The sequence below is a fragment of the Oncorhynchus nerka genome, unplaced genomic scaffold (assembly GCF_034236695.1).
Source record: "Oncorhynchus nerka isolate Pitt River unplaced genomic scaffold, Oner_Uvic_2.0 unplaced_scaffold_1585, whole genome shotgun sequence".
NCBI lineage: Eukaryota > Metazoa > Chordata > Actinopteri > Salmoniformes > Salmonidae > Oncorhynchus > Oncorhynchus nerka.
In genome coordinates, this window is record NW_027039734.1 from 16839 (window position 1) to 33823 (window position 16985).

The 16985-nt window shown below is 43.5% G+C and overlaps 1 protein-coding gene across 1 annotated transcript in view; it reads right to left on the minus strand.

Annotated features, from left to right (window-relative positions):
* The window catches only part of LOC135568455 (serine protease HTRA3-like), a 30810-nt gene extending 14682 nt beyond the window's left edge, over window positions 1-16128 (minus strand). Inside the window, exons 1-2 of the mRNA XM_065015238.1 lie at window positions 15356-16128; window positions 1959-2064 (exon numbers count right to left, since the gene is read on the minus strand). Of these exons, the coding sequence (XP_064871310.1) occupies window positions 1959-2064; window positions 15356-15803 (554 nt within the window). The 5' untranslated portion in view covers window positions 15804-16128. The remainder of the gene's footprint in view (window positions 1-1958; window positions 2065-15355) is intronic.
* Window positions 16129-16985: the final 857 nt, after the last annotated feature.

Genomic DNA, 16985 nt, shown 5'->3' on the forward strand with positions numbered 1-16985 from the left:
GAGAACAGTGTGTGTGTCCCATAGGAGGAGGGACAGTGTGTGTGTGTTTCCCATGGGAGGAGGAGAACAGTGTGTGTGTGTTCCCATAGGAGGAGGAGAACAGTGTGTGTGTGTTCCCATAGGAGGAGAACAGTGTGTGTGTGTTCCCATAGGAGGAGGTGAACAGTGTGTGTGTGTTCCCATAGGAGGAGGAGAACAGTGTGTGTGTTCCCATAGGAGGAGGAGAACAGTGTGTGTGTGTTCCCATAGGAGGAGGAGAACAGTGTGTGTGTGTTCCCATAGGAGGAGGAGAACAGTGTGTGTGTGTTCCCATAGGAGGAGGAGAACAGTGTGTGTGTGTTCCCATAGGAGGAGGAGAACAGTGTGTGTGTGTTCCCATAGGAGGAGGTGAACAGTGTGTGTGTTTCCCATAGGAGGAGGTGAACAGTGTGTGTGTTCCCATAGGAGGAGGAGAGGGACAGTGTGTGTTCCCATAGGAGGAGGGGAACAGTGTGTGTTGTTCCCAGCAGGAGGAGGGAGAACAGTGTGTGTGTGTTCCCATAGGAGGAGGAGAACAGTGTGTGTGTTCCCATAGGAGGAGGAGGAGAAACAGTGTGTTCCCTAGGAGGAGGGGAACAGTGTGTGTGTTTCCCATAGGAGGAGAATGAGAACAGTGTGTGTGTGTTCCCAGGAGGAGGTGAACAGTGTGTGTGTGTGTTCCCATAGGAGGAGGGAGAGGAGGAGTGTGTTCCCATAGGAGGAGGTGAACAGTGTGTGTGTGTTCCCATAGGAGGAGGAGAACAGTGTGTGTGTGTTCCCATAGGAGGAGGAGAACAGTGTGTGTGTTCCCATAGGAGGAGGAGACAGTGTGTGTGTGTTCCCATAGGAGGAGAGGAGGAAGGGAGAGAACAGTGTGTGTGTGTGTTCCCATAGGAGGTGAGGACAGTGTGTGTGTGTGTGTGTTCCCATAGGAGGAGGAGGAGGAGTGTGTGTTTTCCCATAGGAGGAGGAGAGAACAGTGTGTGTGTTCCCATAGGAGGAGAGAGAACAGTGTGTGTGTTCCCATAGGAGGAGGAGAACAGTGTGTGTGTGTTCCCATAGGAGAGAGGAGAACAGTGTGTGTGTGTTCCCATAGGAGGAGGAGAACAGTGTGTGTGTGTTCCCATAGGAGGAGGAAGAGAACAGTGTGTGTGTGTTCCCATAGGAGAGAAGAGGAGGGGGAGGAACAGTGTGTGTGTTCCCATAGGAGGAGGAGAACAGTGTGTGTTCCCATAGGAGGAGGAGAGAACAGTGTGTGTGTTCCCATAGGAGGAGGAGAACAGTGTGTGTGTTCCCATAGGGAGGAGGAGGAGAAATAGTGTGTGTGTGTTCCCATAGGAGGAGAAGAACAGTGTGTGTGTTCCCATAGGAGGAGGAGAACAGTGTGTGTGTTCCCATAGGAGGAGGAGAACAGTGTGTGTGTTCCCATAGGAGGAGGAGAACAGTGTGTGTGTGTTCCCCTAGGAGGAGGAGAACAGTGTGTGTTCCCATAGGAGGAGGTGAACAGTGTGTGTGTGTTCCCATAGGAGGAGGAGAACAGTGTGTGTTCCCATAGGAGGAGGAGAACAGTGTGTGTGTGTTCCCATAGGAGGAGGAGAACCGTGTGTGTGTGTGTGTGTGTGTGTGTGTTACAGGCAGAACCCTTTTGGGTTCCATGTAAAACCCTTTCCACAGAGGGTTCTTCCTGGAACCCAAAATAGTTCTACCTGGAACCAACAAAGGGTTCTCCTAAAGGGACAGCCAAAGAACCCTTTTGGAACCCTTTCTTCTAAGAGTGCACACACACACACACACACACACCTCAATACACACACACACACACACACACACACACACACAGGCACACACACACAGGCACACACACAGGCACACACACACAGGCACACACACACAGGCACACACACACAGGCACACACACAGGCACACACACAGGCAGTGACCTGAGGAAGAGCTCTATGTGAACCACAGCAGGAGCCATCTTTTCCACCACGTCAGCTATGAAGTTGAACTTGTATCTGGGGCTGTTGGGATGGCCAGGAGCAGAACCTATACTGGCAACAAGAACCCATCCTGTTAACACAGAAACAACACCTCTACACTCTACAACACTCGGTCACACTCACAACTAGCACAACCTTGTAGTAACAGGGTTTAGAATGGAATATTGTTAGATGTTGAAATGGAATGTTTGAGTATGGTGTAGAATGTTTGAATTAGAATGTTTCAAAATGGAATGCTAGAGTTAGATTTAGACTGGTGGGATCGGAATGGAGGAGGAAGGGAAGGGCTGAGGAGGAGGAGAGAAGAGGTGGGGGAGGAGGAGGAGGAGAGAAGAGGTGGGGAGGAGGAGGAGGAGGAGAGAAGGTGGGGGAGGAGGAGGAGGAGAGAAGAGGTGGGGGGAGGAGGAGGAGAGAAGAGGTGAGGGGAGGAGGAGGAGGAGGAGAGAAGAGGTGGGGGAGGAGGAGGAGGAGAGAGAGGTGGGGGAGGAGGAGGAAAAGGAGAGAAGAGGTGGGGGAGGAGGAGGAGGAGAGGTGGGGGAGGGGAGGAGGAAAGGAGGAGGAGAGGAAGAGGTGGGGGAGGAGGAGGAGGAGGAGAGAAGAGGTGGGGAGGAGGAGGAGAGAAGAGGTGGGGGAGGAGGAGGAACAGTAGGAGAGAAGAGGAGGAGGAGGAGGAGGAACAGTAGGAGAGAAGAGGAGGAGGAGGAGGAGGAGGGAAGAGAGGTGGGAGGAGGAGGAGGAGGAGAGAAGAGGTGGGGGAGGAGGAGGAGGAGAGAAGAGGTGGGGGAGGAGGAGAGAGGAAGAGGAGGGGGAGGAGGAGGAGGAGAGAAGAGGTGGGGGAGGAGGAGGAACAGTAGGAGAGAAGAGGAGGGGGAGGAACAGTAGGAGAGAAGAGGAGGAGGAGGAGGAGGGAAGAGGAGAAGGAGAGAAGGAGGAGAGAAGAGGAGAAAAGCGGAGGGGGAGGAGGAGGAGGAAGAAGAGAAGAGGAGGAGGAGGAAGAGGAACAGTAGGAGAGAAGAGGAGGAGTAGAGAGTGAATATTGTTGTTGTTGTTGTAGTAACTCTGCATACAAAGGAAAAGAGAAGAGGAGGAGGAGGAAGAGGAAGACGAACAGTAGGAGAGAAGAGGAAGAATAGAGAGTGAATATTGTTGTTGTTGTAGTCACTCTGCATACAAAGGAAAATAGACGAGGAAGAAGAGGAGGAGGAGGAGAAAGAGGAACAGTAGGAGAGAAGAGGAGGAGGAGGAAGAGGAACAGTAGGAGAGAAGAGGAGGAGGAGGAAGAGGAACAGTAGGAGAGAAGAGGAGGAGGAGGAAGAGGAAGAGGAACAGTAGGAGAGAAGAGGAGGAAGAGGAAGAGGAACAGTAGGAGAGAAGAGGAGGAAGAGGAAGAGGAACAGTAGGAGAGAAGAGGAGGAGTAGAGTGAATATTGTTGTTGTTGTAGTCACTCTGCATACAAAGGAAATGAGATGAGGAAGAAGAGGAGGAGGAGGAGAAAGAGGAACAGTAGGAGAGAAGAGGAGGAAGAGGAAGAGGAACAGTAGGAGAGAAGAGGAGGAGGAGGAAGAGGAAGAGGAACAGTAGGAGAGAAGAGGAGGAGGAGGAAGAGGAACAGTAGGAGAGAAGAGGAGGAAGAGGAAGAGGAACAGTAGGAGAGAAGAGGAGGAGTAGAGTGAATATTGTTGTTGTTGTAGTCACTCTGCATACAAAGGAAAAGAGATGAGGAAGAAGAGGAGGAAGAGGAACAGTAGGAGAGAAGAGGAGGAGGAGGAAGAGGAACAGTAGGAGAGAAGAGGAGGAGGAGGAAGAGGAAGAGGAACAGTAGGAGTAGAGAGTGAATATTGTTGTTGTTGTTGTAGTCACTCTGCATACAAAGGAAATGAGATGAGGAAGAAGAGGAGGAGAGAAGGAGGAAGAGGAACAGTAGGAGAGAAGAGGAGGAGGAGGAAGAGGAAGAAGAGGAGGAGGAGAGAAGAGGAGGAGAGAGAGTGAATATTGTTGTTGTTGTTGTAGTCACCTACATACAAAGGAAAAAGAGATGAGGAAGAAGAGGAGGAAGAGGAAGAGGAACAGTAGGAGAGAAGAGGAGGAAGAGGAAGAGGAACAGTAGGAGAGAGGAGAGGAGGAACAGGAGGAAGAGGAAGAGGAACAGTAGGAGAGAAGAGGAGGAGGAGGAAGAGGAACAGTAGGAGAGAAGAGGAGGAGGAGGAAGAGGAACAGTAGGAGAGAAGAGGAGGAAGAGGAACAGAAGAGGAACAGTAGGAAGAGAAGAGGAGGAGTAGAGTGAATATTGTTGTTGTTGTAGTCACTCTGCATACAAAGGAGGAAGAGAAGAGGAGGAAGAGGAACAGTAGGAGAGAAGAGGAGGAGGAGGAAGAGGAACAGTAGGAGAGAAGAGGAGGAAGAGGAAGAGGAACAGTAGGAGAGAAGAGGAGGAGTAGAGAGTGAATATTGTTGTTGTTGTAGTCACTCTACATACAAAGGAAAAGAGATGAGGAAGAAGAGGAGGAAGAGGAAGAGGAACAGTAGGAGAGAAGAGGAGGAGGAGGAAGAGGAACAGTAGGAGAGAAGAGGAGGAGGAGGAAGAGGAACAGTAGGAGAGAAGAGAGGAGGAGGAGGAAGAGGAACAGTAGGAGAGAAGAGGAGGAGGAGGAAGAGGAACAGTAGGAGAGAAGAGGAGGAGGAGGAGGAAGAGGAACAGTAGGAGAGAAGAGGAGGAGGAGGAGGAAGAGGAACAGTAGGAGAGAAGAGGAGGAGGAGGAGGAAGAAGAAGAAGAAGAGGAGGAGGAGGAGGAGGAGGAGGAGGAAGAGGAACAGTAGGAGAGAAGAGGAAGAATAGAGAGTGAATATTGTTGTTGTTGTAGTCACTCTGCATACAAAGGAAAAGAGATGAGGAAGAAGAGGAGGAGGAGGAAGAGGAACAGTAGGAGAGAAGAGGAGGAGGAGGAAGAGGAAGAGGAACAGTAGGAGAGAAGAGGAGGAGGAGGAAGAGGAAGAGGAACAGTAGGAGAGAAGAGGAGGAGGAGGAAGAGGAACAGTAGGAGAGAAGAGGAGGAGGAGGAAGAGGAACAGTAGGAGAGAAGAGGAGGAAGAGGAAGAGGAACAGTAGGAGAGAAGAGGAGGAGTAGAGTGAATATTGTTGTTGTTGTAGTCACTCTGCATACAAAGGAGGAAGAAGAGGAGGAAGAGGAACAGTAGGAGAGAAGAGGAGGAGGAGGAAGAGGAACAGTAGGAGAGAAGAGGAGGAAGAGGAAGAGGAACAGTAGGAGAGAAGAGGAGGAGTAGAGTGAATATTGTTGTTGTTGTAGTCACTCTACATACAAAGGAAAAGAGATGAGGAAGAAGAGGAGGAAGAGGAAGAGGAACAGTAGGAGAGAAGAGGAGGAGGAGGAAGAGGAACAGTAGGAGAGAAGAGGAGGAGGAGGAAGAGGAACAGTAGGAGAGAAGAGGAGGAGGAGGAAGAGGAACAGTAGGAGAGAAGAGGAGGAGGAGGAGGAAGAGGAACAGTAGGAGAGAAGAGGAGGAGGAGGAAGAGGAACAGTAGGAGAGAAGAGGAGGAGGAGGAGGAGGAAGAGGAACAGTAGGAGAGAAGAGGAGGAGGAGGAAGAGGAACAGTAGGAGAGAAGAGGAGGAGGAGGAGGAAGAGGAACAGTAGGAGAGAAGAGGAAGAATAGAGAGTGAATATTGTTGTTGTTGTAGTCACTCTACAAAAAAAGAGATACAAAGAGGAGGAAAAGAGATGAGGAAGAAGAGGAGGAAGAGGAAGAGGAACAGTAGGAGAGAAGAGGAGGAAGAGGAAGAGGAACAGTAGGAGAGAAGAGGAGGAGGAGGAAGAGGAACAGTAGGAGAGAAGAGGAGGAGGAGGAAGAGGAACAGTAGGAGAGAAGAGGAGGAGGAGGAGGAGGAAGAGGAACAGTAGGAGAGAAGAGGAGGAGTAGAGAGTGAATATTGTTGTTGTTGTAGTCACTCTACATACAAAGGAAAAGAGATGAGGAAGAAGAGGAGGAAGAGGAAGAGGAACAGTAGGAGAGAAGAGGAGGAAGAGGAAGAGGAACAGTAGGAGAGAAGAGGAGGAGGAGGAAGAGGAACAGTAGGAGAGAAGAGGAGGAGGAGGAAGAGGAACAGTAGGAGAGAAGAGGAGGAGGAGGAAGAGGAACAGTAGGAGAGAAGAGGAGGAGGAGGAGGAGGAAGAGGAACAGTAGGAGAGAAGAGGAGGAGGAGGAAGAGGAACAGTAGGAGAGAAGAGGAGGAGGAAGAGGAAGAGGAACAGTAGGAGAGAAGAGGAGGAGTAGAGAGTGAATATTGTTGTTGTTGTAGTCACTCTACATACAAAGGAAAAGAGATGAGGAAGAAGAGGAGGAAGAGGAAGAGGAACAGTAGGAGAGAAGAGGAGGAAGAGGAAGAGGAACAGTAGGAGAGAAGAGGAGGAGGAGGAAGAGGAACAGTAGGAGAGAAGAGGAGGAGGAGGAAGAGGAACAGTAGGAGAGAAGAGGAGGAGGAAAAGAGATGAGGAGGAAGAGGAACAGTAGGAGAGAAGAGGAGGAGGAGGAAGAGGAACAGTAGGAGAGAAGAGGAGGAGGAGGAGGAAGAGGAACAGTAGGAGAGAAGAGGAGGAGGAAGAAGAGGAGGAAGAGGAGGAGGAGGAGGAGGAGGAGGAGGAAGAGGAACAGTAGGAGAGAAGAGGAAGAATAGAGAGTGAATATTGTTGTTGTTGTAGTCACTCTGCATACAAAGGAAAAGAGATGAGGAAGAAGAGGAGGAAGAGGAAGAGGAACAGTAGGAGAGAAGAGGAGGAGGAGGAAGAGGAAGAGGAACAGTAGGAGAGAAGAGGAGGAGGAGGAAGAGGAAGAGGAACAGTAGGAGAGAAGAGGAGGAGGAGGAAGAGGAACAGTAGGAGAGAAGAGGAGGAGGAGGAAGAGGAACAGTAGGAGAGAAGAGGAGGAAGAGGAAGAGGAACAGTAGGAGAGAAGAGGAGGAGTAGAGTGAATATTGTTGTTGTTGTAGTCACTCTGCATACAAAGGAGGAAGAAGAGGAGGAAGAGGAACAGTAGGAGAGAAGAGGAGGAGGAGGAAGAGGAAGAGGAACAGTAGGAGAGAAGAGGAGGAGTAGAGAGTGAATATTGTTGTTGTTGTAGTCACTCTACATACAAAGGAAAAGAGATGAGGAAGAAGAGGAGGAAGAGGAAGAGGAACAGTAGGAGAGAAGAGGAGGAGGAGGAAGAGGAACAGTAGGAGAGAAGAGGAGGAGGAGGAAGAGGAACAGTAGGAGAGAAGAGGAGGAGGAGGAAGAGGAACAGTAGGAGAGAAGAGGAGGAGGAGGAGGAGGAAGAGGAACAGTAGGAGAGAAGAGGAGGAGGAGGAAGAGGAACAGTAGGAGAGAAGAGGAGGAGGAGGAAGAGGAACAGTAGGAGAGAAGAGGAGGAGGAGGAGGAAGAGGAACAGTAGGAGAGAAGAGGAGGAGGAAGAAGAGGAGGAGGAGGAGGAGGAGGAGGAGGAAGAGGAACAGTAGGAGAGAAGAGGAAGAATAGAGAGTGAATATTGTTGTTGTTGTAGTCACTCTGCATACAAAGGAAAAGAGATGAGGAAGAAGAGGAGGAAGAGGAAGAGGAACAGTAGGAGAGAAGAGGAGGAGGAGGAAGAGGAAGAGGAACAGTAGGAGAGAAGAGGAAGAGGAGGAAGAGGAACAGTATGAGAGAAGAGGAGGAGGAGGAAGAGGAACAGTAGGAGAGAAGAGGAGGAGGAGGAAGAGGAACAGTAGGAGAGAAGAGGAGGAGGAGGAGGAAGAAGAGGAGGAGGAGGAGGAGGAGGAGGAGGAGGAGGAGGAGGAGGAGGAGGAAGAGGAACAGTAGGAGAGAAGAGGAAGAATAGAGAGTGAATATTGTTGTTGTTGTAGTCACTCTGCATACAAAGGAAAAGAGATGAGGAAGAAGAGGAGGAAGAGGAAGAGGAACAGTAGGAGAGAAGAGGAGGAGGAGGAAGAGGAAGAGGAACAGTAGGAGAGAAGAGGAGGAGTAGAGAGTGAATATTGTTGTTGTTGTAGTCACTCTGCATACAAAGGAAATGAGTGAAAGGTGATTCACTGCCATGGCATTTCTCTCCTAACAGAAACCACAGAAGAAGTGGCTCAGCAGAACCGTTGGAACCCATTATTCACAGCCCTCCTCATTAGAACCTTACTTCTACATTCCATGGTGGAATACGGAACACAATATTACCACATGGTTGTCTGATAAGTCATCTCAAAAATAGGTCTCTATAAAAGGCAATCTCATAAGCAAATAGCCTACAACTTCAGAAAACCAATGTTGAACATTCAAAACTCAGCTCTGGTAATGACTGTAGGGCTGTGATAGGCTATACTTGATTAGGCTAACAAACAACAGTTCTGATTGGGCCAGAATCCATAGGAGAAATAAATGACATGGGAAGATTGGGTTTTAATAGGGCAAAAACAATACGCCTAATTTATTGTTATAGTCCTTTAACTGAGGGTTAATTTATTGATATAGTCCTTTAACTGAGGGTTAATTTATTGTTATAGTCCTTTAACTGAAGGTTAATTTATTGTTATAGTCCTTTAACTGAAGGTTAATTTATTGTTATAGTCCTTTAACTGAAGGTTAATTTATTGTTATAGTCCTTTAACTGAAGGTTAATTTATTGTTATAGTCCTTTAACTGAAGGTTAATTTATTGTTATAGTCCTTTAACTGAAGGTTAATTTATTGTTATAGTCCTTTAACTGTGGACTAGTTTATTGTTATAGTCCTTTAACTGAAGGTTAATTTATTGTTATAGTCCTATAACTGTAGACTAGTTTGTTATAGTCCTTTAACTGAAGGTTAATTTATTGTTATAGTCCTTTAACTGAAGGTTAATTTATTGTTATAGTCCTATAACTGAAGGTTAATTTATTGTTATAGTCCTTTAACTGAAGGTTAATTTATTGTTATACTCCTTTAACTGAAGGTTAATTTATTATTATAGTCCTTTAACTGAAGGTTAATTTATTGTTATAGTCCTATAACTGAAGGTTAATTTATTGTTATAGTCCTTTAACTGAAGGTTAATTTATTGTTATAGTCCTTTAACTGAAGGTTAATTTATTGTTATAGTCCTATAACTGAAGGTTAATTTATTGTTATAGTCCTTTAACTGAAGGTTAATTTATTGTTATACTCCTTTAACTGAAGGTTAATTTATTGTTATAGTCCTTTAACTGAAGGTTAATTTATTGTTATAGTCCTTTAACTGAAGGTTAATTTATTGTTATAGTCCTTTAACTGTAGACTAGTTTATTGTTATAGTCCTTTAACTGAAGGTTAATTTATTGTTATAGTCCTATAACTGTAGACTAGTTTATTGTTATAGTCCTTTAACTGAAGGTTAATTTATTGTTATAGTCCTTTAACTGAAGGTTAATTTATTGTTATAGTCCTTTAACTGAAGGTTAATTTATTGTTATAGTCCTTTAACTGTAGACTAGTTTATTGTTATAGTCATTTAACTGAAGGTTAATTTATTGTTATAGTCCTATAACTGTAGACTAGTTTATTGTTATAGTCCTTTAACTGTAGACTAGTTTATTGTTATAGTCCTTTAACTGAAGGTTAATTTATTGTTATAGTCCTTTAACTGAAGGTTAATTTATTGTTATAGTCCTTTAACTGAAGGTTAATTTATTGTTATAGTCCTTTAACTGAAGGTTAATTTATTGTTATAGTCCTTTAACTGAAGGTTAATTTATTGTTATAGTCCTTTAACTGAAGGTTAATTTATTGTTATAGTCCTTTAACTGAAGGTTAATTTATTGTTATAGTCCTTTAACTGAAGGTTAATTTATTGTTATAGTATAACTGTAGACTAGTTTATTGTTAATAGTCCTATAACTGTAGACTAGTTTATTGTTATAGTCCTATAACTGTAGACTAGTTTATTGTTATAGTATAACTGTAGACTAGTTTATTGTTATAGTATAACTGTAGACTAGTTTATTGTTATAGTCCTATAACTGTAGACTAGTTTATTGTTATAGTCCTATAACTGTAGACTAGTTTATTGTTATAGTCCTATAACTGTAGACTAGTTTATTGTTATAGTATAACTGTAGACTAGTTTATTGTTATAGTCCTATAACTGTAGACTAGTTTATTGTTAATAGTCCTATAACTGTAGACTAGTTTATTGTTATAGTATAACTGTAGACTAGTTTATTGTTATAGTATAACTGTAGACTAGTTTATTGTTATAGTCCTATAACTGTAGACTAGTTTATTGTTATAGTCCTATAACTGTAGACTAGTTTATTGTTAATAGTCCTATAACTGTAGACTAGTTTATTGTTATAGTATAACTGTAGACTAGTTTATTGTTATAGTCCTATAACTGTAGACTAGTTTATTGTTATAGTATAACTGTAGACTAGTTTATTGTTATAGTCCTATAACTGTAGACTAGTTTATTGTTATAGTCCTATAACTGTAGACTAGTTTATTGTTATAGTATAACAGTAGACTAGTTTATTGTTATAGTATAACAGTAGACTAGTTTATTGTTATAGTACAACTGTAGACTAGTTTATTGTTATAGTATAACTGTAGACTAGTTTATTGTTATAGTACAACTGTAGACTAGTTTATTGTTATAGTCCTATAACTGTGGACTAGTTTATTGTTATAGTATAACTGTAGACTAGTTTATTGTTATAGTATAACTGTAGACTAGTTTATTGTTATAGTATAACTGTAGACTAGTTTATTGTTATAGTCCTATAACTGTAGACTAGTTTATTGTTATAGTATAACTGTAGACTAGTTTATTGTTATAGTCCTATAACTGTAGACTAGTTTATTGTTATAGTATAACTGTAGACTAGTTTATTGTTATAGTCCTATAACTGTAGACTAGTTTATTGTTATAGTCCTTTAACTGTAGACTAGTTTATTGTTATAGTACAACTGTAGACTAGTTTATTGTTATAGTATAACTGTAGACTAGTTTATTGTTATAGTATAACTGTAGACTAGTTTATTGTTATAGTCCTATAACTGTAGACTAGTTTATTGTTATAGTCCTATCACTGTAGACTAGTTTATTGTTATAGTATAACTGTAGACTAGTTTATTGTTATAGTCCTATAACTGTAGACTAGTTTATTGTTATAGTATAACTGTAGACTAGTTTATTGTTATAGTCCTATAACTGTAGACTAGTTTATTGTTATAGTATAACTGTAGACTAGTTTATTGTTATAGTCCTATAACTGTAGACTAGTTTATTGTTATAGTATAACTGTAGACTAGTTTATTGTTATAGTATAACTGTAGACTAGTTTATTGTTATAGTCCTATAACTGTAGACTAGTTTATTGTTATAGTCCTATAACTGTAGACTAGTTTATTGTTATAGTCCTATAACTGTAGACTAGTTTATTGTTATAGTATAACTGTAGACTAGTTTATTGTTATAGTATAACTGTAGACTAGTTTATTGTTATAGTCCTATAACTGTAGACTAGTTTATTGTTATAGTCCTATAACTGTAGACTAGTTTATTGTTATAGTATAACTGTAGACTAGTTTATTGTTATAGTCCTTTAACTGTAGACTAGTTTATTGTTATAGTATAACTGTAGACTAGTTTATTGTTATAGTCCTTTAACTGTAGACTAGTTTATTGTTATAGTATAACTGTAGACTAGTTTATTGTTATAGTCCTATAACTGTAGACTAGTTTATTGTTATAGTCCTATAACTGTGGACTAGTTTATTGTTATAGTATAACTGTAGACTAGTTTATTGTTATAGTCCTATAACTGTAGACTAGTTTATTGTTATAGTATAACTGTAGACTAGTTTATTGTTATAGTCCTGTAACAGTAGACTAGTTTATTGTTATAGTATAACTGTAGACTAGTTTATTGTTATAGTATAACAGTAGACTAGTTTATTGTTATAGTCCTATAACTGTAGACTAGTTTATTGTTATAGTCCTATAACTGTAGACTAGTTTATTGTTAATAGTCCTATAACTGTAGACTAGTTTATTGTTATAGTATAACTGTAGACTAGTTTATTGTTATAGTATAACTGTAGACTAGTTTATTGTTATAGTCCTATAACTGTAGACTAGTTTATTGTTATAGTCCTATAACTGTAGACTAGTTTATTGTTATAGTCCTATAACTGTAGACTAGTTTATTGTTATAGTCCTATAACTGTAGACTAGTTTATTGTTATAGTCCTATAACTGTAGACTAGTTTATTGTTATAGTATAACTGTAGACTAGTTTATTGTTATAGTATAACTGTAGACTAGTTTATTGTTATAGTCCTATAACTGTAGACTAGTTTATTGTTATAGTCCTATAACTGTAGACTAGTTTATTGTTATAGTATAACTGTAGACTAGTTTATTGTTATAGTATAACTGTAGACTAGTTTATTGTTATAGTACAACTGTAGACTAGTTTATTGTTATAGTCCTATAACTGTAGACTAGTTTATTGTTATAGTCCTATAACTGTAGACTAGTTTATTGTTATAGTCCTATAACTGGGATAACTAGTTTATTGTATTAGTTCTTTAACTTTATGCTAATTCATTGTATTAGTTCTTTAACTTTAGGCCAATTTATTGTTATAACTTATTGGAAGAAGTTTTGACCCACTAAGACTCAAACACCAAGACACCAAACTGAGCAATCGGGGGAGAAGGGCCTTGGCCAGGGAGATGACCAAGAACCCGATGGTCACTCTGACAGAGCTCCAGAGTTCCTCTGTGGAGATGGGAGAACCTTCCAGAAGGACAACCATCTCTGCAGCACTCCACCAACCAGTTCTTTATGGTAAAGTGGCCAGACAGAAGCCACTCCTCAGTAAAAGGCACATGACAGCCCACCTGGAGTTTGTCAAAAGGCACCTAAGGGACTCTCAGACCATGAGAAACAAGATTCTCTGGTCTGATGAAACCAAGCGTCAGGTCTGGAGGACACCTGGCACCATAACTACAGTGAAGCATGGTGGTGGCAGCATCATGATTTAGGGATCTTTTTCAGCAAAAGGACTGAGAGACTAATCAGGATCGAGGGAAAGATGAACAGAGCAAAGTACAGAGAGATCTTTGATGAAAACCGGCTCCAGAGCACTCAGGACCTCAGACTGGGGCAAAGGTTCACCTTCCAACAGGACAACGACTCTAAGCACACATCCAAGACAATGCAGGAGTGGCTTGACACAAGTTTCCTAATGTCCTTGACATCAGCCAGAGCCCGATGGAACATCTCTGGAGAGAACTGAAAATAGCTGTGCAGTGACGCTCCCCATCCAACCTGACAGATCTTGAATGATCTGCAGAGAAGAATGGGAGAAACTCCCCAAATACAGGTGTGCCAAGCTTGTAGTGTCATACCCAAGAAGACTCGAGGATGTAATCGCTGCCAAAGGTTCTTCAACAAAGTACTGAGTAAAGGGTCTGAATACTTACGTAAATGTAATAAACTCAGCAAAAAAAAACGTCCCTTTTTCAGGACCCTTTCAAAGAAAGTTAGTAAAAATCCAAATAACTTCACAGATCTTCATTATAAACACTGCTTGTTCAAAAACCATAAACAATTAATGAACATGCACCTGTGGAACGGTCGTTAAGACACTAACAGCTTACAGACGGAAGGCAATTAAGGTCACAGTTATGAAAACTTAGGACACTAAAGAGGCCTTTCTACTGAATCTAAAAAACACCAAAAGAAAGATGCCCAGGGTCCCTGCTCATCTTCGTGAACGTGCCTTAGGTATGCTGAAAGGAGGCATGATGACTGCAGATGTGGCCAGGGAAAAATAAATTGCATGTCTGTACTGTGAGACGCCTAAGACAGCGGTCCACGGAGACAGGATGGACAGCTGATCGTCTTCGCAGTGGCAAACCACGTGTAACAACACCTGCACAGGATCGGTACATCCGAACATCACACCTGCGGGACAGGTACAGGATGGCAACAACTGCCCAAGTTACACCAGAAATGCACAATCCCTCCAGCAGTGCTCAGATTGTCCGCAATAGGCTGAGAGAGGCTGGACTGAGGGCTTGTAGGCCTGTTGTAAAGGCAGGTCCTCACCAGACATCACCAGCAACAACGTCGCCTACATCACCACCACCACCGTACCAAACAGCACTGGCAAAAAGTGCTCTTCCCTGACGAGTCGCGCGGTTTTGTCTCACTAAGGGTGATGGTCGGCTTCGCGTTGATCATCAAAGGAATGAGTGTTGATTTGATTTCCTCCCTCATGTGGTACCCTTCCTGCAGGGTCATCCTGACATGACCCTCCATCATGACAATGCCACCGGCCATACTGCTCGTTCTGTGCTTGAATGTCAGTGTTCTGCCATGGCCAGCAAAGAGCCCGGATCTCAATCCCATTGAGCACGTCTGGGACCTGTTGGATCGGAAGGTGAGGGCTAGGGCCACTCCCCCCAGAAATGTCCAGGAACTTGCAGGTGCCTTGGTGGAAGAGTGGGGTAACAGCAAGAACAACAAATCTGGTGCAGTCCATGAGGAGGAGATGCACTGCAGTACTTAATGCAGCTGGTGGCCACACCATCTGGTGCAGTCCACGAGGAGGAGATGCACTGCAGTACTTAATGCAGCTGGTGGCCACACCATCTGGTGCAGTCCACGAGGAGGAGATGCACTGCAGTACTTAATGCAGCTGGTGGCCACACCATCTGGTGCAGTCCATGAGGAGGAGCACTGCAGTACTTAATACAGCTGGTGGCCACACCATCTGGTGCAGTCCATGAGGAGGAGCACTGCAGTACTTAATGCAGCTGGTGGCCACCAGATATTGACTGTTACTTTTGATTTTGAATCCCCCCCTTTGTTCAGGGGCACATTATTCTATTTCTGTTAGTCACATGTCTGTGGAACTTGTTCAGTTTATGTCTCAGTTGTTGAATCTTGTTATGTCCATACAAATATTTACACATGTTAAGTTTACTGAAAATAAACGCAGGTGACAATGAGAGGAAGTTACTTTTCTTTGCCGAGTTTATTAGTTTGCAAAAATGTCTAATTTTTAAAATGTCTGTTTTTGCTTTGTTATTATATGGTATTGTGTGTAGAGTTTAATCCATTTTAGAATAAGGCTGTAACGTAACAAAATGTGTAAAAAGTAAAGGTGTCTGAATACCTTCCCAATGCACTGTATATGCTAGCTCTGGCCCAGGGCTTTACATATGCACAGGGCCTTCTTCAAATACAGCTTAGAGCTGCCATGGTACTCTCACCCAGGCCACACGTTACGCCCTGGGTGAGAGCTAGACTATAGGCTAACTGCTAGGCCTTACCTGATGGACAGGGTCCCTTGTGTGCCTGGGTGATGGCCTCCCTTTCCTTCTGAAGAGCTTTCCGGCTGGCAGCCTTCAACCGACACACGTTCCCGTACGTCTTCCCGTCGCTACCACACACCTTATACCCCATCTTACACTGACACAGCCTCCGTTTGGAGCTCCGCTTCCCCGGCCGGCCTTTGTTAGGAGCGTTATGGGACCTACACTCTAAGCCTTCCCCACACGGCAGGTCGTTTCTCCGGCCACAGAGTTCATCCTCGCCCCGGGAACACACCAGGCAACAGTTGCACCGGTCTGGGACATACCCGCTGGGGCAGGTCGGACTAGGACACGCGCTCACGTCGCACTGGGAGGAACACTTTTTGGAGCTGGACTCGGAGCCGGCACCGGACCCGGTGAGCTTGTGCGCGAAAAATACCGTCGCAGCGAATAAGAACACCCGCATCTCGAGATATTCGGTAATAAAAAAGAGGGGAACAAAAAGCCTGACAGAAAGAGAGATTCTCGGTAAATGCTGAAACGGAGTTGAGGAGGATTACAGGCACTCCATTGGATAGTTAGACAGTTGTCTCTTCAACAAGCTTGTGGTAAAGTCTCTTTTCGCGCTAAACAATTTTTATCACTTGGATATTCTGTTCTTAAAGACTCCACAAATGTATTCTATGTATTATAATCTTTATACTTCAAAATAAAAAAAATAAAAAAGTAATACAATGTTATAGAAACAAATAGGACCACTGTCTGCGTTGCGTAATGAGGAGTGGAAGAGAGCACATCCAAGACCGACAGAGCGACTGATTCACATACCTGGACGCTGTAACAGACGGATCATGATGAATCTCTCTCTACCCCCCCCCTAGAACTCAATGTGGACACTGGAGGCTGCCCCGCCATGGAAAACCCCCCTCCCGCACACAAACCTGTACGGGCACTGTGTGTCTGGCACACAAACAGGCTGCCAGAGATCTGGACAAAGGTTATAACTGAGCCGTGCGCCATCTAGTGGAGAATTAAGATAACTGTTACAGTTCTCTCTTTTCTTTCTTTCTTTCTCCCTTTCTTTTCGGTCGGTTCTTTATCCCTTTTCTCTAACATGTCCTGTCCATCTTCATGATTTTGATGCTACTAAAAAGGTGAAACAAACAACTGAAATAGGGGCTTTTGTAGGTAAAGTGATGTAGACTGAAACAGGGCCTACAGTAGGTGGAGTAATGTTGATGTAGACTGAAACAGGGCCTACAGTAGGTGGAGTAATGTAGACTGAAACAGGGCATACAGTAGGTGGAGTAATGTTGATGTAGACTGAAACAGGGCCTACAGTAGGTGGAGTGGTGTAGACTGAAATGGGCCTATGGTGGACTGAAACAGGGCCTACAGTAGGTGGAGTGGTGTAGACTGAAACAGGGCATACAGTAGGTGGAGTAATGTTGATGTAGACTGAAACAGGGCCTACAGTAGGTGGAGTGGTGTAGACTGAAATAGGGCCTACAGTAGGTGGAGTAATGTAGACTGAAACAGGGCCTACAGTAGGTGGAGTGGTGTAGACTGAAACAGGGCCTACAGTAGGTGGAGTAATGTAGACTGAAACAGGGCCTACAGTAGGTGGAGTAATGTTGACGTAGACTGA